At 36.9% G+C, this 21,993-nt stretch overlaps 1 protein-coding gene and 1 long non-coding RNA gene across 2 annotated transcripts in view; one reads left to right on the forward strand and one right to left on the reverse strand.

The window, feature by feature from the left end:
• The first annotated feature begins 815 nt into the window (after positions 1–815).
• Positions 816–21,993, forward strand: part of ar (androgen receptor) — a 206,579-nt gene continuing 185,401 nt past the window's right edge. The window contains exon 1 of the mRNA XM_022685081.2: positions 816–2,549. Coding sequence (XP_022540802.2) covers positions 1,180–2,549 — 1,370 coding nt within the window. The 5' untranslated portion in view covers positions 816–1,179. The remainder of the gene's footprint in view (positions 2,550–21,993) is intronic.
• Positions 10,408–11,997, reverse strand: LOC125782566 (uncharacterized). Its single transcript, XR_007425280.1, has 3 exons — positions 11,605–11,997; positions 11,153–11,449; positions 10,408–10,697 (listed from the first exon to the last, which is right to left on the reverse strand). It is a non-coding gene; the product is annotated as an uncharacterized LOC125782566 (long non-coding RNA).

A 21,993-nucleotide genomic window follows, 5' to 3' on the forward strand; every position in this document is an offset into this window, starting at 1 on the left:
AACTTAGCCCGTCGTTGGCGCGCGCACAAGCAGCGTATAATGCGTAAAGTGCGCAAAGTGCGCAGGGTTTTCCACGTGCGCTCCGGTGACAGATGCGCGCACGCTGGTGCGCACACTCACAACTGCGAGAGCGAGCAGCGACGAAGAGTGAGCACGAGCGACGGGCGGGAGCAGCAGAAGCGGCTCCACAGAGGTGTAGTCGAGCGCGAGCGGCTCGCGAGAAGACTTTACTCGAGTGGCGGGAGTTGTTTGGTGTGTGATCTGGCGGACAGAGCCCCCCGGACTCAGAGCTCTCGGTTCTGTGGATTGTGTTTATTCTCTCTCTTTTCTGAAGCCCCGGCGCACAGCGGACTCCGCTGTGTCGCTGCTGCTGCTGCGCGCGCTCTGAACTTTCTCCGCGTGCTACGTCACAAGGCGTCCGCCGCGAGACGACTCTTCTCCGCCGTGTTTTTTAGGCCACGCGGCAGTTTAGCGCTGAACTCGAACAGAAACGGAACTCGGGAGCGCGCTCGAGGACTCGTGTTTGTTTTCAGTAACCTTCTCTTGTCCCGCGGAGCGCTGACGGGACCGAGCAACACTTTCACTTCGCATCTGTTGTTGTTGCTGTTTGTTTGTTGCACTTCTTAGCTAGCTGGGCCTGTCACGATAACTGCTTTTACTGCTGCGTTTGTTTGGACAATATATTATTGCAGAAATAATTGCGATAAGCAATAACACCTTTTGATTTTAATCTGCTAAAAAATTTATAGCCTACTATAATCGCATCGAATAAACGCCTACATTAGCACCAATATATAGATATATATTCTATAGAAGCGCTTTCAAAACATTTTAATGACTAAGAATTCTCTGGTTTTGTAACATCTGGAATAAGTCAAACATAATCTAAAAACAAAGCAGTGTTTTGTTGAGCATTTTTTTCACACTATCAGTTCATTTTCGTACCTACTACAAAATAAAAATTATAAAAAAAACTTATAGGTACTGTTGATGTCAGCAAATATTATATTGAGGTCATTAAGCCCATTCATGCATTACAAAAGCTAGAACGAGTAATTATCGTGACAGGTTTTTTTTGTATCTATTATCTTTTGCTAGTACTTGTTAGTTCTTGTTGTTCATCACCCGCTCGCTCGCGCGTGTCTTCCTCGTTAATGCACTTGTTGCCCATCGCGCAGCATGGAGGATCCTCGACCACCGACGCTAACCGGACTCTCGAGTCTGGCCAGACTTGCGGACAGCAGCAGACCTGAGCGCGCGAGCACCATCATGACGATCACGGGCTCGCGGGGCAAGAGTGCCATTCAGATCCATCACTACCAACCTCTTCATCATCATCACCTTCATCATCATCACCTTCCTCATCATCCTCACCCGCATCCTAGCTTTCAGCACCACCACAGTCATTACAGCAGCAAGCAGAGTAGAGGGGTCTCGTGCGTGCAACTCGGACCGCCTCGCGCCACGGCAACATCCAGGCAGCATCAACAGCAGCAGCAGCAGCAGGACGAGTGCGAGGAGGAGGAGGAAGACGACGAAGATGAGGTAGAGGAGGAAGAAGAGGAGCAACAGCAGCAGCAGCAGAATCTGCAGAAGCAGCATCAGCAGCAGCAGGTGAACACGTGGACCCGCGTGGAAAGTACCACCAGCGGAGAGTCCCGTCAGGCGCGCGAGCTCACGGCGGCCCGTGACGCAAGGAGAAGCATCAGCACCAGCAGCACCTCCACCTCCACCACCAGCAGCAGCATCTCAGAGACCGCGCGCGAGTTGTGCCGGGCTGTCTCCGTGTCGCTGGGCTTGGTTTCCGCAGACTGTCACGAGCTGCTGGGAGACACCGGTGGTGCCAGCAGCCGCGCGCACTTGCAGCAGCTCGTGCAGCAGCAGCAGCAGCAGCAGCGTCAGCAGCCTCCTCAGGTCCCGTTCGACTGTTGCTTTGAGAGCTGCTGCGCGAGGGACGGCTGCACCGGCGCGGGCACGGGCGCGCGAAACGACCAGCACCACCAGCAAGAGCAGCACCAGCACCACCGGCGCGCGCCCATCGACATGTACAAAGTGGGTGAGGACGACGCGCACGCAGAAAGCACAGTGACCGCGGCCACACTACATGACCCGGCCGTTCGCGAGCACCAGCTGTTCAGCCTCACGAGCCTGGAGTCCAGGAACAGCAGCAGCAGCGGCGGCGGCGGCACCGCAGGCAGCGCGTGCCAATACGAGCCACAGGTGCAGCTGGAGCCGCTGTGTCACCGCGAGGATCCGTACGCCGCCGGGGAGCCGTACGGAGGCAGCGTCGCGCCCCCTTACGGGGTCAAGGTGAAGTGCGAGGCGCTCGAGACCTGGGGTAGAAGCCCGTACCCACAAAACTACCCTTCGACTATGTATCCCGCGTACGGACCTGCCCCTAACCAGCACGCCCAGTACGGGGGCCCCCCAGGGCCGCACGCGGATCACTACGAGCGCGAGCCATGGTTCCGCGCGCCCTACGGGCCCACGCCCACCGTCAAAAACCAGGTGGGGGAATGGCTGGACGTCAGCACGCTCGCGGATGGCAGGTAAGTCAGACAACGTTGTTATACAAGTAGCGTGTGCTTGCACGTGCACGTGTGTGCGTTTGCGCTAATGCTCGCCCTAATCGATTTGCCGCGCAAAGTACATTTAATCCAGCCCAGCCCACACGTTCCACTGACCTGAATTGACCTCGGGTGAAGAGCGAGTGTGTGTGCCTTCGTGTGTGTGTGTGTGTGTGTGTGTGTGAGCGCGCGCATTATTTAATAAACAAATTTAATGGAAACATTTAACAGTGCAGTAAAACTTTTTTTTGAAGCAAAAAAGTTAGAGAGAGAGAGAGAGAGAAATAATGAAGTGTAACAGAAACTGCAAATTGGAGTTGGTTCTTCAAAGTGAAAGTGGTATTTATAGTAAAGCTGTAAAAAGGTTATTCTGGTGGTCTTTAGAGTAAATCTAGGACTAAACTAGCACTAGTTTTGTATTTTCGAGGGGCCATTTATTATGTTTGTTTGCCGAGGGACACAAGTGTGCAGAGCGAGAGAAACTGCAAAGTGTAACTTTAGAAACAATTAACAAGAAGTTTGGAAAGTGCTAAAGGTGAAGCTCTGTATGTGAGTGTTAGTATGTATGTATTATACATGGTTCAGTAAAAAAAAATCACACCTATGATCCGTTTTATTTTCTACATTTTGTTTCAGAGTTATAAGGTGTTCAGTGAAGACAGCACACACACAAATTATAATTTGTCTCTTTATGATGACTGATTGATTTTGCAGTTATTATAGAGAGATAAGTTTGTATTGCAGTTAATGGTTTGTAATATCAGTCAGATTGTTGCGAAAGGATGGAATATGCAGGTGTTTGGAATAAAAATGAAGCAAGTAAAATGTGTAAATAAATAGCAGTAGAATAAAGGTTGTGCTCCTATTAACGTCTATAAAAAGGGGTTCTTCAGGTGGTCCGTAGTAAAGGTGATGTTTCAGTACACTCTTTAAAAACAGTTTTAATGGTCTTTAGTAAATGTGGTGGTAAAAATGTGTTTTATAAAGGTCTTTAATAAAGTTGGTAGTTTAAAAGTTTTTTTAAATGGTCTTTAGTAAAGGTGGTGGTTCTGTATGCTCCTTAAAGCAAGTTCTTTAATCTGTCTTTAGTAAAGGTGGTGGTTGTAAACTTTTTATTAAGGGGGTTCTCCAAGCTGACTGTTGTAAAGGTGATAGTAAAACAATGTGGTACTTCAAGTAGTCATTGCTAAAGGTGATGGTTCTGTACACTCCTTAAAGCAGGTTCCTTAAGGTGTCTTCAGGAAAGATGGTGGTTCTATACAATTTATAAAAAGAGGGTTCTTAAAGTAGTATATAGTAAAGGAAGTGGACCTAGACATGTTTTAATAAGGGGTTCTTCAGGCAATATTTAGTAAATGTGGTGGTAAAAATGTGCGTTTTCAAGTAGTAAAAGTTATGATCCTTTTTTGCTCTTTAAAAACTAGTTTCTAGTTTCTATTAACCTACTGAAATGATTTATTTAATTTAATCTATATTATTTCATTTATCTGTATTATAGGTGTTGGGCCTATATGAGATAACTGAGATATGTTGTTTTTTGAGGTGTATTTAGTAAAGATTATGGTTCTATACTACTAAAAAAGGGGGTTCTCTAAATGGACCTTAGACCTTTTAAATGGCCTTTTATAAGGGGTTTCTTCAAGTGTTTTTAGTAAAAGTACTGGTTCTATGTCCATAGGTGCTTTAAGTAGCCTTATAAATGTGATTGAGCTGTATATTCTTTAGAAACTTGGGTTCTTTAAGATGTGTTTATTAAATAATTTGTGGCTTCATACACCCTTAAAACAAGTTTATATATATATTACTCTTTTAAATGGCCTTAAGTATAAGCAGTGGCTCAATGAGGGTGTCTTTAAATGATGTCTTTATGATACCTTTTTTATAAAGGGGGGTCTGAAAGGGGTCTTTAGCAAAGTCAGTGGTTCTAAAAAAATTTGGAGTTGTTCATCTTGATGACCTTGTTCTGTAAAATTAATATTATTAAATGCTGAAGATTGCAGCAAGTGTCTTCAGTGCAGTGAAAATAAATCAGTGTGAAAGTTTGAAAAGTTGACGTCACTGAGGTAAAGGGGTGGATGAGGAATTCTCGGACATGTTTAAATAACTTAATATTTGTATGAAAATAGCTACTTGAATAACTTCTAATTCTTCTCTTCACTGCTGAAACGGAGACTGAAGTTCAATGTTAAGCTGAGCTAAAGGCTAAAGCTGTTGCCATATGGGTCAGCCAGACGTCTTCCTGTAGCAGTTTTCTCAAGAGTTTTTTGAAGGTGTAGGAAACAGTACTCACCACTCTCTGGCTTCATCTGTAATTTTTCTAAAGAAAAGACTTTAACCTTTAATAGTTGCAGAGTTCTCTGTGTTTTTCTGTATCTTTTTTTAGTTATTATGATGAAAGAGTGTATGTGCTGTGTAATTGTTGTGTTAATGCTGCAGTAGAAAGTGCAGCACTGTTCCAGCACTGCTTCACTACAGATAAAAGCTTTGTGAATTGACCATCTTAAAATCCATTCACAAAACTCTTTTTTTAACAATATAATACATTTTTTTAAACACTTTTTTTCAAAACAATAGTAAAATGATTTTTTTTCTTCAATTTTTAGTTCATTTATTTTCCTTAAAGCCTCTGGCTTTGAGACTCTTTCATAGTTACTCAGTTACTAAGAATTTAACAGTAGAACGCTAATCTTTTACAGTAGAAAGTGAATCATTTGTAGTAGAAACTAAAAGTTCATAGTGTATTCTGGATAATTTACGTTAGTATCTGGATATTCATACTAGATAAGAATTATTTTTATATAAGAATCATTTATATGTGTTCACACTAAAATTCAATTAGAATTTATTCACTCTGTTTAAAACATTCAACATCAACTATATGAAGTCAGTGAATTTGGTTACCTTTTTCTACTTAGTGGATAATGTATACTGACTAATCTGTATGACAGGTACCAGATTAATTCATTCATTGTTCACAATGGTTCACAGTAGATACTGAATAATTTGGACAGCAGCTACTGAATAGTTCATTGTGGGAACTAAGTGAGTGATAAGCCTGTCGTGAGCTTGGAAAGTGGCAGTGTGAATCAACTTGTATATAAGTTTAACCAGAGGAAAATCTGATTGTATTCTTAATCAGGTAAAGAGACATTTGTTTACATTTGTAACTGGAAACTGGAAAAATATAATAATGCAAAAATCACACCGGACAGGTAGCTAGATTAATTTGTCTCGACTTGATTCTGTGTGTGTGTGTGTGTGTGTGTGTTTGCTTTGGTCTGGAAGGTCCTGTAGCTAAAATGTGACTGTCTCTCGTCAGCATTTAGCCTTTAGACCTTTTGGATTCAGGTCAGAGGCAAATCTGCTGTGATAGGGACACACAGGAAAAATCTAGAGAACATTTACTGCCAGAAACATCAGAACCAGAGGAACATGTTACAAAACAAAAAGGCAAACAGTGACTGGCAGCATGTGAGTCTGTAATCATTACTAATTTGACTTGCAGCGAATTCATTGGTGGGGTTCCTTTAAAATGGAGAATTTGAGGAATGCAATCTTGGTCTTGACCCTCAAGTGTGCACTTGAGCCAAATAAGCAAGGAAAAAGGTACCACTTTAAAATAAGACTACATTTATAATCAAACTTTTTTCTGATTATATCACTTGTTCCGCTCTTGGGGTTCAGCACAATATGTTTGCATTTTTATCAGCGTACCATGAGCTTCAGGAATCAGAGGCATTTTTATGGTTTTACAAACGACAAACGGGCTGCGGGGCCATGTGATAGGATGCGTACGGGAGAGAGAGAAAATGAGAAAAGGTTTATAAGTGGGAGTGAGAGCAGACAGTATTGAAAAACAATTTTGCAACATTTCATTTTTATTATTTGTTTTGGAGCCTAATGGATTAGCAGAAAGCAGAAAGTGCGTAAAGCACTCTAATAAATGACAATATAAATTAAAATGCCACCGACAGACAGGCTGACATTTATTAGTAAAAGTCAACTCATTAGCGGTCAAATCAGAATCGTCATGGCAAAATGAAACTCACGTTAAATTGTATTAAATATATGACGCACGATGGTTCCGAAAAAGCCAGAGGGGACCCAATGGCAGGAAAACAACTCAAACATTAGCCTTTGAATAGAGCGTATGCTGTTTATCTCTGATGAAATCCTAGCCTGTTAAACCCTCATGCAGATTGCAGAATACTTGGTGCATTCGCCAGACTATTTGTATGGCTGTTTGGAACAGTTGATAGGTCACAGCGCTATTTAAATCATGGATTCAGTAATTTAAGTGGACTTAACACTTAAATAATAAAGAGCTACTTCCTTGTCCCGGTAATTGCTTTGAGAAAGTCCAACTCAAACCTCAGAGGAGCATCAATAACTGTGGGACTGAAGAGTCAATTACGTGATGCCTCTCTGACTGCATTATTTTTTTTTTGTTTAAAAAAAGTTGTATGTAGTGTCTCTCTTTCATATATGTACTTTACATATAATTTTTATGTTAAATAAAGCCAAAAAATCTCACATGGTGTGATCTACAAAAACAGTAACTATAAGAAACCCTAAAAAACGATAGGATTTCTGTGGCTAAAATAATAATCTGCTGTGTTGATGGTACTTTTAAAGCTTTCTATCATTTTTATGTGATTTACATTAAGAATTTATAACAACTCTCTGAAGTGCAAACAATTTGTTTATTAACACGTTACACTACTGATAACTTCAAGATAAATCACGGTGGCACCAGGCCACAGACTGGACGTAGTTGTGTCGTGTGGTTGGTCACTTTACCAGTCAAAGGTTTGGACACACCTTAAATTCAGTGGGTTTTCATTAATTAAAAAAAATCTGCATTATAGATTATTACTAAGGTCATCCACACTATGAAGAAAAACATTTAGTGTACAAAAACTGTTAAACACACCAGACATATGTTTTATATTTTAGATTCTTCAAAATAGGCACCTCTTGCTTACATGACAGCTTTACACATCTTGAAATTTTCTCAGTCAGCTTTATGAGGTTATGTTCACATTTTACAATGTAAGAATGAGTAAAAAATATTTTGTCACTATAAACAAAATAAGGACAAATCGCAAAATATTCCCTCAAAAAAAAAAAAAACTGTGAGCACGAATTAAAAAATGTCCCCTCAAATAAAAAAACAAATACGAACAGGAATTACAAAATGTTCCCTTAATTTAAAGAAAATGCTTACTTGTCTTTAGTAAGGATTTTTTTTTATTTACGCTCACATTTTCTTTAATTTAAGGAAACATTTTTTAATTTGTGCTCACATTTTACAATGTAAGAATGAATGCGGCATGAAATGAAAAATGTTCTCTCAAATGAAAAAAATTAGAACACAAATTACAAAATGTTCTTACTTTGTCTTTAGTGAAGAAATATATATTTGTTTCTCAGTTTTTTTGTTTGAAGGACATTTTGTAATTTGTTCTTCATTTTCTTTAATTTGAGGAAACATTTTCTAATTCATGCTCACGTTTTCTTTAATTTGAGAGAACATTTTGTCATTCGTGCTCGCATTTTATTTAATATAAGAGAACTTTTTTTGTGCTCGCATTTTCTTTAAATTGAAGGAACATTTTGTAATTCTTGCTCACATATACTTTAATCTGAGGGAACATTTTGGAATTTTGGAATTTTTCTTCACTAAAGACAAAATAAGAACAAATTGCAAATAGTTCCTTCAAATAAAAAAGAAATGCAACACAAATTACAAAATGTCCTTTCCAATTAAAGAAAGTGAGCAAGAATTATAAAATGTTTCCTAAAAAAATGCAATAATGAATAAAAATATTTCTTCACTGAAGACAAAATAAGTTAATTTTGTAATACGTCGCAATTTTTTTAAATTTGAAAGAACATTTTATATTTCTCGCTTTAAATATTTAATTTGGATGATATTTATAATTCTTGCTCATATTTTCAATAACATTAAGTAACATTTTGTAATTTGGTTCTAACATTCTTTAATTTGAGGAAACATTTTTTAATTTGTGTTCACATTTTACAATGTAAAAATGAATAAAAAATATTTCCTTAAAGACAAAATAAAAACAAATAGCAAAATGTTTTCTGTTATTTATCTTTAATGAAGAAATATTTTCATTCTTTCTTACATTTTCTTTAATTTTGAAGTAAAATTTTGTAATTCATACTCGCATTTCCTTTAATATGAGAGAACATTTTGTAATTCATACTCGCATTTCCTTTAATATGAGAGAACATTTTGTAATTCATACTCACATTTCCTTTATTTGAAGGAACATTTTGTAATTCATACTCACATTTCCTTTATTTGAAGGAACATTTTGTAATTCATACTCACATTTTCTTTCATTTTAAAGGAACATTTTGTAATTCATACTCGCATTTGCTTTAATATGAGAGAACATTTTGTAATTCATGCTCACATTTCCTTCAATATGAGAGAACATTTTGTAATTTTGTAATTTTGTAACATTTTCTTTCATTTTAAAGGAACATTTTGTAATTCGTGCTCACATGTTCTTTAATTTGAGGAAACATTTTGTAATTTGTGCTCATGTTTCACAATGTAAAAAATATTTCCTAAATGAAGACAAAATAAGAACAAATAGCAAAATATTCATTCAAATAAAAGAAAATGTGAGCACTAATACAAAATATTCTTACTTTTACCTTTAGTGAAGAAATATTTTTTTATTCATTTTTAAGTTTTCTTATATTTGAAGGAACATTTTGTAATTCTTACCCGTATTTTCTTTCATTTGAGAAAGCATTTTTAATACGTGTTCACATTTACTTTAATTTGAGGGAATAATTTATAATACATGCTCACACTTTCTTAAATTTAAGGGAACATTTTGTAATTCATCCTCGTATTTTCTTTCATTTAAAGGGACATTTTGTAATTCGTGTTCACATTTTCTTTCGTTTGAGGGAACGTTTTGCAATTTGTGCTTATATTTCCTTATATTTGAGGGAACAATTTGCAATTCTTTGTCACATTTTCTTATATTTAAGTGAACAATTTGCAATTTGTGCTCACATTTTCTTTAATTTTAGAGAGCATTTTTAATTTGTGCTCACATTTTCTTTAATTTGAGGGAACATTTTACAATTTTTGCTCATTTTTTCTTTAATTTGAGGGAACATTTTGCAAATTGCCTCAAACTTATCCCAGTTAATATTTAGATAAATATTTAAAATTTATCTGTATTAAATGTAATTAAAATGTAATTTAGTATTAAAACTTTAAACTGAGTGTAATTATGTCAAACACAACGATCTTGTACTTTGTACTGCATTCGTCGCTTACTTACACACAGTTAACATCTAGAATTTAAGACAGAAAATATCACATTATAAAAATAACAGTTACACCAGGAGGTGATTTGACAGCAGTGATGAATGTGTGGAAAATTAATCATTAAGTTTAAGGAAATGTGACAGAGTGAAAGATAGGAGATGTTTATCAGTCTCAGATGAGCTCCACTGATACCCACAATACTTCTGTTCTGCCTTTTTGTCAGCTGTTTATGGGTGCATATCACTAAACTTTATAAACAACATCGATACTTTCCTGGGATTCTTCCAGGATTATTGTGCTCTGAAAGTGTATGTGATGTTGATGTGTTAATAGTCTACCACATGAAGCTGTTTATTACTGAGCCCCTGAAGGGACGTGGTGTATTTTTTTAATGTAAAAAGTGGTGAGCACCACATACTAAGTGGTGAGCCCCACTTAATAAGTGGTGAGCACCACATAGTATATTCACTTATCTGTAACTGACTTCACCTGACTTTGCTACTGACATTAGCTAACCTAGCTAACATTAGCTAAAACATTCCCCACTGAAATAAAGTAGTTAACATTAGCTAACCTAGCTAACGTTAGCTAAAACATTTCACACTGAAATAAAGTAGTTAACATTAGCTAACCTAGCTAACATTAGCTAAAACATTCCCCACTGAAATAAAGTAGTTAACATTAGCTAACCTAGCTAACGTTAGCTAAAACATTTCACACTGAAATAAAGTAGTTAACATTAGCTAACCTAGCTAACATTAGCTAAAACATTCCCCACTGAAATAAAGCAGTAAACATTAGCGAACCTAGCTAACGTTAGCTAAAACATTCCCCACTGAAATAAAGTAGTTAACGTTAGCTAACCTAGCTAACGTTAGCTAAAACATTTCACACTGAAATAAAGTAGTTAACATTAGCTAACCTAGCTACCGTTAGCTAAAACATTCCCCACTGAAATATAGTAGTTAACATTAGCTAACCTAGATAACGTTAGCTAAAACATTTCACACTGAAATAAAGTAGTTAACATTAGCTAACGTTAGCTAAAACATTCCCCACTGAAATAAAGTAGTTAACATTAGCTAACCTAGCTAACATTAGCTAAAACGTTCCCCACTGAAATAAAGCAGTAAACATTAGCGAACCTAGCTAACGTTAGCTAAAACTTTCCCCACTGAAATAAAGTAGTTAACATTAGCTAACCTAGCTACCGTTAGCTAAAACATTCCCCACTGAAATATAGTAGTTAACATTAGCTAACCTAGATAACGTTAGCTAAAACATTTCACACTGAAATAAAGTAGTTAACATTAGCTAACGTTAGCTAACCTAGCTAACGTAAGCTAAAACATTCCCCACTGAAATAAAGTAGTTAATATTAGCTAACCTAGCTAACGTTAGCTAAAACATTCCCCACTGAAATAAAGTAGTTAACATTAGCTAACCTAACTAACGTTAGCTAAAACATTCCCCACTGAAATATAGATAACATTAGCTAACCTAGCTAACGTTAGCTAAAACATTTCACACTGAAATAAAGTAGTTAACATTAGCTAACCTAGCTAACGTTAGCTAAAACATTCCCCACTGAAATAAAGTAGTTACCATTAGCTAACCTAGCTAACGTTAGCTAAAACATTCCCCACTGAAAAAAGGTAGTTAACATTAGCTAAAACATTCCCCACTGAAATAAAGCAGTAAACATTAGCGAACCTAGCTAACATTAGCTAAAACATTCCCCACTGAAATAAAGTAGTTAACATTAGCTAACCTAGCTAACGTTAGCTAAAACATTCCCCACTGAAATAAAGTAGTTAACATTAGCTAACCTAACTAACGTTAGCTAAAACATTTCACACTGAAATAAAGTAGTTAACATTAGCTAACCTAGCTAACATTAGCTAAAACATTCCCCACTGAAATAAAGCAGTAAACATTAGCGAACCTAGCTAACGTTAGCTAAAACATTTCACACTGAAATAAAGTAGTTAACATTAGCTAACCTAGCTAACATTAGCTAAAACATTCCCCACTAAAATATAGACAACATTAGCTAACCTAGCTAACATTAGCTAAAATATTCCCCACTAAAATATAGACAACATTTGCTAACCTACCTAGTTAATCACATTACACTGTGGAAGATATGGCAGTTTAAACAATAGCTTGCTAGCTACCATTATCTGGTGCTCACCACTTAGTAAGTGGTGCTGACCACTTACTATCAGGTCCTCACCACTTAGTATGTGGTGCTCATCACTTAGTATGTGGTGCTCACCAGTTAGTATGTGGTGCTCACTACTTAGTATGTGGTGCTCACTACTTAGTATGTAAAAAAAAAACGACGTAAAAAAATACACCACATCCCTTTAGGGGCTCCATAGTTTATATTTAGGTTGCTTTAAATCATTTTTTCCGCTTGCTACTCCTCCATAAAGGCCAGGATTGTAGAGTACATGAAGAATAGTTGTGCTGTGCACAGATCTCTGTGGATCTCTCCAGCTCCTCCAGAGTAACCATAGGCCTCCTGCCTGCTAAACAGTGCTCACCTGTGTTTAAGAAGTTCTGGTAGGTTTGCAGTCGTGCCATACTTTCTCAGATGAAATATTGAACAGTGCTCCAATGAGGTGTTGGTAGCTCGGGATATATTTTTATAACATAACCCTGCTTTACCTGTTTCCACAACATTATCCGTGACATGTCGAACTCTGGAGTGGTTCCCTTGTGGTGAGAAGATGATCTGGTCTTGATCCGACCCAGCTATCAAATATACTTTGCTGATAAGGCACAGTTTAATTTGATATATTAGCCAGATAATATACTGCTTTGATCAAACGCTGTCTCTGCTGCTCCATGTTGTTTACACATGTAGTATGTGTTGTGCTCAATGCTCACATCTGCGCTGCATGTCACATTTAAACCACTGTTCAGTGTTCAGTGTTAACGCAGATTCACACTGCACAGATGAAAAGATTTTTCTCACTATATTTACTTTTTTGCTCACGCACCAGACAGCTCTGACCAATCAGAGGAGACAATGTGCTAATGTGGGTGATTGGTGCGCATTTTGGTGCATTTAGGTTTATGTTTATGCCTGTGTGAAACTAAACCAAACAGTGAGAAAAACGCTCCGAATAAACAAACTCACCAACCATCCGGCATAGAGAAATCAACTACATATGTAAAATAAGTGTCCTCTATGTAATTTGTCATGCAGTCTTTATTCCAGCACCCTACGTTGGTTTTATCTCTCAAACATACAAGTATATACTAGTATTTTAATTAATGGGGCTTAAATAAATATATAATTGCATTTTAGATTTCTTACATTTATTCTTTTATTTACATTTCAATATTCACTATAAAAAACTTGTGTCTTAAGAAGAACAAGAGCAATACATTTTTGAATTGATTGACACCACTAATAGAGCTCTGAAAATAATGAAGAGACCACTTCAGTTTCTGAATCAGTTTGTCTGATTTTGCTATGCATAGGTATTTTTTTAAGTAAAATGAACATTGTTGCTTTATTCTATAAACTACTGACAACATTTCTGTCATTTAGAGCAGTTATTTGCAGAAAATGAGAAATGGCTGAAATAACAAACAAAAGATGCAGAACTTTCAGATCTTAAATAATGCAAAGAAAACAAGTTCATATTAATAAAGTTTTAAGAGTTCAGAAATCAATATTTATTGCAATAACCCTGGTTTTAATCACATTTTTCATGCATCTTGGCATGTTCCTCCTCCACCAGTCTTACACACTGCTTTTGGATAACTTTATGCCACTCCCGGTGCAGAAATTCATACAGTTCTGCTTGGTTTGATGGCTTGTGATCATCCATCTTCCTCTTGATTATATTCCAGAGGTTTTTAATTTGATAAAATAAAAAAGATTTATCATCAAGTGTTCTCTTATTTTTTAGAGCTGTATGTACAGTATATGTGCCTTGTTAAGTGGTTCTTCAAATTGGTAGGAAACCTTTTGTAGCCAGATTTGTGTTTAACATTTATTGGTTCTACAGTCAGTGGTTTACATTGTGGCAGTGTTGGGGTTTCAGTCATTTCTGAAATGAAAGTACAACATACAAATTTAACAGAAAGTAGCAAGAAGTTGGTTCACTTGTTGATTGTCGAAATAATACATACAGAACAGCACACATAAAATTGTATGAAATCATTGGAGCTACAAAACTAAACCTAACTCAGCTGGAAGGCAATTGTTAACCAGCGTTAAAATAAAAGTTGTTTTTTTTTATGTAATTTTTTTTGTATATTCTGATATGAATTTTGGCAAATGCAATGAAATGGGCTACGATCATGAGTGATCTTGTAGTAAAACAGTGAAAAACAGAAGAAACGGACGTGAGGTGATTTGACAGCAGTGATGAATGTGTGGGAAATTAATCATTTTGTTTAAGGAAATGTGACAGAGTGAAAGATAAGAGATGGTTATCAGTCTCAGAGGTGATGAGCTCCACTGATAAACACAATACTCACACTTCTGTTCTGCCTTTTTATTTTTGATTATGTGTTGGTACATATCACTGAGCATTACAAACAATGTCCTTATTTATCAAGCATCTCGGAGAGAAAGTACTAGTTTATGACAGAGTTTAGATTTTCTGCCCAAACCTGATGCACGAGCCGAACTCGGCCGAACTTTTCTCGATCTCTGTCAGGTCAGGCTCAAAAAAATGTTTTGTGATTTAGCCCAAGGTTTTGTTAATTTAACAAATTACACTAAAATCTTTGAGCTCCACATGAAATGATGAAGTACAGGAACCTAGAATTTGGAATTGCAGTTAAAAAGGTCAGTTTTATAACTCTACTTAGTAAATTGATGTCGGGTTTAAATCAGAACGGGCACGGGCTCGGGTAGAGTCTGGCTGGATTTTTTTTTCTTCATCAGCTGTTTAATACAATTCAGTACACTTTAACTGATCCTGGATCAGCAGTTTTGAACTGTTTAATTGTAGGGCTCAATGCGATAACTCAATCGAACTCTCAATAAAACTCTAACTTATGTTACCCACACGCAGCAATTGAATGAGCTCTTCCCTGCAGACTGTACTTATTTGTCATAACAAGGCTGGAGGCAGAGGGAGGTAGAGAGAGGGAGAGGAAGGTAGAATGAAGTAGTTTGGGTATAGTGAGAGAGAGTGAGAGGGAATGAGAGAGGCAAATGGTGTAATAGAACAAGGCAGAGTAAGGTAGATGTAGAGTGAGCCAAAGTAAGGTAGCAAAAAGTGGAAAAGAGGTAGAACACGTTATAGAAAGGCAAAAAAGGGTAGTAAAAATAAAGTAAAGTTGAACAAGATAGAGTGAGGCAAAGTGAGGGGAAGTGAAGTAGAGTGAGGTATTACAAGATAGAGTGAGGTAAAGAGAGGAAGAGTGAAATAGAACAAGATAGAATGAGGCAAAAAGAGGGAAAGTAAGGAAGAGTCAGGTTGAACAAGATAGAGCGAGGTAAAGAGAGAGAGATTGAACTAGAGTGAGGCAGAGCAAGTTAGATCAAGGCAAAGAGAAGTGAGGTAGAGCAATTAAAGTGAGGCAAAGAGAGGGAGAGGGAGGTAGAAAAAGAAAATAGAGTGAAGTAGAGTGAGGTAGAGCAAGATAGAGTTAGGCAAAGAGAGGGAGAGTAAAGTATAGTGAGGTAGAGCAACTTAAAGTGAGGCAAAAAGAGGGAGAGTGAGGTAGAATAAGATAGAGTGAGGCAAAGAAAATAAAGTGAAGTAGAGTGAAGTAAAACAAGATCAAGGTAAAGAGAGGGAGAGTGACGTAGAGTGAGGTAGAGCAACTTAAAGTGAAGCAAAAAGAGGGAGAGTGAAGTAGAATGAGAGAGCAAGATAAAGCAAGGCAAAGAGAAGTGAGTTATAGTGAGGTAGAGCAACTTAAGTGAGGCAAAGAGAGGGAGAGTGAAGTAGAAGTGAGGCAGAGCAAGACAGAGCAAGGCAAAATGCAGGGGAGAGTAAAGTATAGTGAGGTATAAAATGATAGAGTGAGGCAAAGAGAGGGAGAGTGAGGTAGAATAAGAGAGTGAGGTAAAGAAAATAGAGTGAAGTTGAACAAGATAGAGCGAGGTAAAGAGAGGGAGAGTGCAGTATAGTGAGGTAGAGCAAGATAGAGCAAGGCAAAAAGCGGGGAAGAGTAAAGTATAGTGACGTAGAAAAGGATAGAATGAGGCAGAAAGAGGGAGAGTGAGGTAGAATAAGATAGAGCGAGGTAAAGAAAATAGAGTGAAGTAGAGTGAGGTAGAGCTAAATAGAGCGAGGCAGAGAGGGAGAGTGAAGTAGAGTGAGGCAGAGAGAGGGAGGTAGAGGGGAGTAGAGCAAGGGCCACAGTGACCTAAGTGATTAAACTACTGCTTAAAAATGAGTGCAGCCAAGCTAAGTGCCAAAAACCTTCAAGGAGTTTAAACAAATTTAGGATCCTAATTTATGGGGTTTCACATTAACATCAGAATATCCAACAGCTTTATTTCACATCACATTTTTGGTCCACATCGTTACCCCCTGTTCCACACAAACAGAATCATAAACCTGTTGGGTTTTTAAATGGTTAGTTCTTTGCTGGTTCTACACAGAATATTTACCAGTAATAAATTCAACAATACTACATTGCAACTTCCAAACATGATGTGTATCACAACCATTCAAACGGGTTCTATATTACACTATAGAGAGTTCTGTTTTTTAGAACTGTGCAGAAGCCTTTGTGAAATGAGTGTACTCTTCACACTCTTATTAACGGAAACATTTTAATCATTACAACTTACAGAACTCCTTAAGATCATACGTGATTTTTGCCTGGTTGTGTAGTTCTTTACAATGGTGGAAGAATTTCTTTTGCTAGTTCTATGCAAAGCCATTTTTTGGTTCTACAGAAATGTGATTCTTTTGAAATGTTCTTCCAACTAATCTGGAAGGCCAATGTTACCAACTTTAATCAAATATCACAGTTTATTTAATATTCTAATAGATTTTTTTGCAAATATATGTTTATAAAATGGGCTGCAACCACCAGTGACCTTCCAGTAAAACAGTGAAAAACAGAAGAAACGGACGTGAGGTGATTTGATAGCAGTGATGAATGTGTGGGAAATAAATCATGTAGTTTAAGGAAATGTGACAGAGTGAAAGATAAGAGATGTTTATCAGTCCCAGAGGTGATGAGCTCCACTGATGCACACAATACTCACACTTCTGTTCTGTCTTTTTCTTATCAGGTAATTGTTGCTGTGTAACGCTCAACATAGCAAAGAACAAACAAAAGTACAAAAAACAACTTCATTAGATGTATTTTCGTAGCTACAGAACACTGGTTGGATTTTTCGGCTAGTATTTCTGGTATTGAGTGTTTCTGTGGCATTATTCAGTGTTCCTGTGGTGTTCAGTGTTTCTGTTGCATTATTCAGTGTTTCTGTGGTGGTATTCAGTGTTTCTGTGGTTTTATTCAGTGTTTCTGTGGTATTCAGTGTTTCTGTGGTATTCAGCGTTTCTGTGGTATTCAGTTTTTCTGTGGTGGTATTTAGTGTTTCTGTGGTGGTATTCAGTGTTTTAGTGGTATTCAGTGTTTCTGTGGTATTCAGTGTTGCTGTGGTGTTATTCAGTGTTTCTGTGCTGTTATTCAGTGTTTATGTGGCACTATTCAGTGTTCCTGTGGTATCCAGTGTTTCTATGGCATTGCTCAGTGTTTCTGTGGTATTTAGTGTGTCTGTGGTATCCAGTTTTTCTGTGGCATTATTCAGTGTTTCTGTAACATTATTCAGTATTCCTGTGGTATTTAGTCTTCCTGTGGTATTTAGTGTTTCTGTGGTATTTAGTGTTTCTGTGGTATTTAGTGTTTCTGTGGTATTATTCAGTATTCCTGTGGTATTCAGCAGTTCTGTGGTATTCAGTGTTTCTGTGGTATTTAGTGTTTCTGTGGTATTCAGCAGTTCTGTGGTATTTAGTGTTTCTGTGGTATTTAGTGTTTCTGTGGTATTCAGTGTTTCTGTGGCATTATTCAGTATTCCTGTGGTATTCAGTGTTTTTGTGGTGTTATTCAGTGTTTCTGTGGTGTATAGTGTTTTTGTGGTATTCAGTATTTCTATGGCATTATTCAGTGTTTTTTGTGGTATTCAGTGTTTCTGTGGTGTTTTTCAGTGTTTCTGTGGTATTCAGTGTATCTGTGTTATTGAGTGTTTCAGTGTTATTTAGTGTTTCTGTGGCATTATTCAGTGTTTCTGTGGTATTCAGCAGTTTTGTGGTACTCAGTGTTTCTGTGGTATTCAGTGTTTCTGTGATATGATTTAGCGTTTTTGTGGTATTCAGAGTTTCTCTGGTGGTATTTAGTGTTTCGGTGGTATTTAGTGTTTCTGTGGTATGATTCAGTGGTATTTAGTGTTTCTGTGGTATTTAGTGTTTCTGTGGTATTTAGTGTTTCTGTGGTATGATTCAGCGTTTCTGTGGTATTTAGTGTTTCTGTGGTATTTAGTGTTTCTGTGGTATGATTCAGCGTTTCTGTGGTATTTAGTGTTTCTGTGGTATTTAGTGTTTCTGTGGTGGTATTCAGTGTTTTTGTTAGACACTGTTTCTAGCACTTTAATATGGTTTAACATTAGTGATACTGGCAGTTTGATAGAGCATGTAAATAAAATGTTATCTAATGTAATGTTTTATCTCTTTTTTTGGCTGGCATTATGCTGTTACACCCATTTTGTCCAAATTCACCTACACAATGTCAGCACGTGTTCTTGGCAAACACTTAAGAAATGTTTTAGAACCACACCCTGGCTAGACATCAGAGAGCATGTCAAAGTATGTATATCAAAACTAATTTAAGTACACATATCAAGTACAAATTTTAAATCCACAAATCTGAGTATAAACATTACAAAGCCTAAAAAAAACTGACAGTTCAAATACCATCAAGTTCAAGTCTCTGTATAAATATTGTTTGGTCTGGAACAAGTAAAATAAATGTTTTAGACAATTCAAGTCCAAAGAAGAGTAAAAAAAAAGACAAAAATTTCAGTACCAGTTAAAAGTCAAAGACAAATCAGAGAATAAATGCCATCATGCCGCAAGATCAAGAAAATCAACACCAAGAAAAGACAAATCAGAGTACAAAGATATACGTTTCAAGCCCCACTACAAATAACATCATGCCAGACTACAAATACCCTCACGTACAAAACAAGTTCAATTAGCAATAGTCTAACACAAAATGTGTACGACAAATACCAATAAATCCAGGTCAAATCAGCTACAAATACCATCAAAACTAAGACGAATCTAAATCTAGGACAGACACTGTAAATTCATCACTGTTCAGTTGGAAATATCTGATATCTAGAACCTGTTGTTTATGTCATTTATGTAGACTGTTGTGGGAATTTCCATTCTGACACCTGGGATAATTATCTAGCACTGAGAGATTTGTTCCTAACACTCAATAATCACGCCTAGTGTTTAGAGTCTTGCCGCCATTCTAAAAGCTATTACCCAACACCTGAGGTGAAGCCCTTCAGTGTTAGTGCGCCTTTGTTCTGTTTTAACAATAACTGTAATTATACTGCAGAGTGTGTTAGATGTATTCATTGGTGAAAAATTCTCACTGCTTGTCAGTTTGCTTTTGCCTGTGTGTGTGTGTTTTATCAGCGCAGAATCACCCAAAACAGCCACACACACACACACCCAAGCCGCAGGTTAAACCAGAACATTCACCTGTGAAGCCTTTTAGACCTACGTGATAAACCATAGTGTTTAGGTGGTGGGTTTGTGTGTTTAAGTGTGTTTATGTACACTGTGTGAACATAGCGAGTGACAGACACAATTTTAAGGTGTGTATATGTACGTTTGAGAGTGTGTGTGACAGTTAGATGACAAAGTATTGACTGATGAGCCCACACAGCAAAAAACTATTATAACACACACACACACACACACACACGCATGTAATTATCAGAAATACTTTAATTTACAGTCTTGGTACACTTTGCTTTAGATCACTGTTTGTTAAACACACATTCTGAAGTAAAAAAAAAAAATAAAGTAATGCCACAATTATGTTGTTTAATTCTTTTCTAACATGAAAAATTTAATTAAATAAAAAAACTGAAGTAAATTGAAACTGCACATAAATTGTGCAGAGAAAATGTCATATTTAAGTCTTGTTTCCTGTAAAGGTGTTTTTCCTGTGTTCCCTTATTTACGCTTATCAATGGCGCATGTACCAAAAATAGGGGTGCACAAACTTGTACCCAAGATTGCATCTGATTTAATCTAGTTTGAGCTTGTTTTCCTATCATGTTTGCATTCGGGTTTTGTGTGTGTGTGTGTGTGTGTGTGTGTGTGTGTGTGTGTGTGTGTGTGTGTGTGTGTGTGTGTTTGTTTGTGTTTGCGTGCAATAGACCACAAATGGAATGCAGCAATCAAAGCTGATTATAGGCTTTCGCTTGATTTTGTTCTGGATGAAAGAGTAAGATACACCCATGAAATCCTTCACTTTCTGAACATAATTTATCAAATTGAATTTGAGCTTCAATTGAACCGTATTGAGACATAGAGATATATAACTTAAATAACCCTACAAATTAAACAGAGGAATTCCATTTTTTTTAAACCTACTGCACCAGTCAAAAGTTTGGACACACTTCTTCTCATTCTGTCTGTTTTCTTTCTTTTTATGATGTTCTACATTTTAATATTAAAGACATTAAAGCTATACAGGAACAGATGCTGAATTATTTAAGTGTTCATTTTTTATACATTAGATTTTTTTTTTATCTCAGTGTCTTCATGAGGGACCTGGAATAGTCTTGAATAGTCTAGAGTCTTGAAGGAGTTTCTGGAGGTGCTGAACAATAGTTGCTGCTTTTTTCTTTATTCTGTGAAGCCCCAGCTCATCCCAAATCACCTCAAATCAGCATCTCAGACCAGGTTTAGATCAGGGGATTGTGAAGAGCAAACACTTTTTTTGTTTACTGCATAATTCCATATGTCACTTAATTGGTTTATGCCTTTAATATTAATTCACACTGTAGAAAATAAATGTAATAAATAAATAACTTGTAACTTTACTGGTACTGTATCATGTAATGAACAAAAAAACATAAATGAAATAACCTTATTTAGACGTTTCCCTATAATCATCTTCCAGTCTCTAATATTTTTCTGATTACACTCTCTGTACTGATCTAATTTAAAAGAGTGTTGGAGTTATTGCACTGTATTGTCCAAATCACTGCTTAGTTACTTCACAACACTTTTAATTACTGTGTGTTTGACCGTGTTTCTGTGTATTTTCATACAAGACTTGCCAAGCAGATTTTTAACTGGATAATTAGTAGGGGTGGGCGATATGGCTCTAAAATAATATCACAATATGATAACTATATACTTGGCAAAATAGCAGGGACGTGCACAGGAATCTTGAAGGGCAGTTGCTCTAACCTGAAGAAAGTTTTTGAAAGTTTTAGGTGAATTAGACCTAAAGAAGGTCAGTGCATGTTTCTGGAAAAACAAAAATGTGGGCCCGATATCGTCCATTGGCACAACCCTAGTTGAAATATGATATCATATTTGCCTATATTATTTTTTCCCCTCCCTCGGAAGGGCAATATCAGCCAAGGACGGCAAAAGGCAGTTGCCCAAGCACATTGGGCCATAGCGTCTGCACGTCACTGCAAAATAGGAAAACAAATAAATAATTAATTAATTTCAGGAATATGGCATAATAGTATAACAGAATAATCCTAATGTGGCAAAATAAATAATATAGCATAAAATAATATAATGCAGCAAATAATGTTGCAGAATATTTTCATGCAAATAAACTGCAAACAAAAACTATTAACTAAAACAATTATACAATAAATACACTTAAAGCTTCACAGGAAATGTTATTACATTTACTGCTATTATACCTAAAGTTGTCCTGATCAGATTTTTTTTTGCTCCTGTGAACAAAGTAAGAAAGAACACGTCCAAATTGCCTCATAAGTTTTTTCTTTTTTTTTTATGACTTTTTGATTTCCTTGTAAAGTGAAGAAAAGTGTATTAAGTACATTTTTTTAAGTAAACTTATCACTAGAAATTACATACTTTTTTAAAA

The sequence above is a fragment of the Astyanax mexicanus genome, chromosome 1 (assembly GCF_023375975.1).
Source record: "Astyanax mexicanus isolate ESR-SI-001 chromosome 1, AstMex3_surface, whole genome shotgun sequence".
NCBI lineage: Eukaryota > Metazoa > Chordata > Actinopteri > Characiformes > Acestrorhamphidae > Astyanax > Astyanax mexicanus.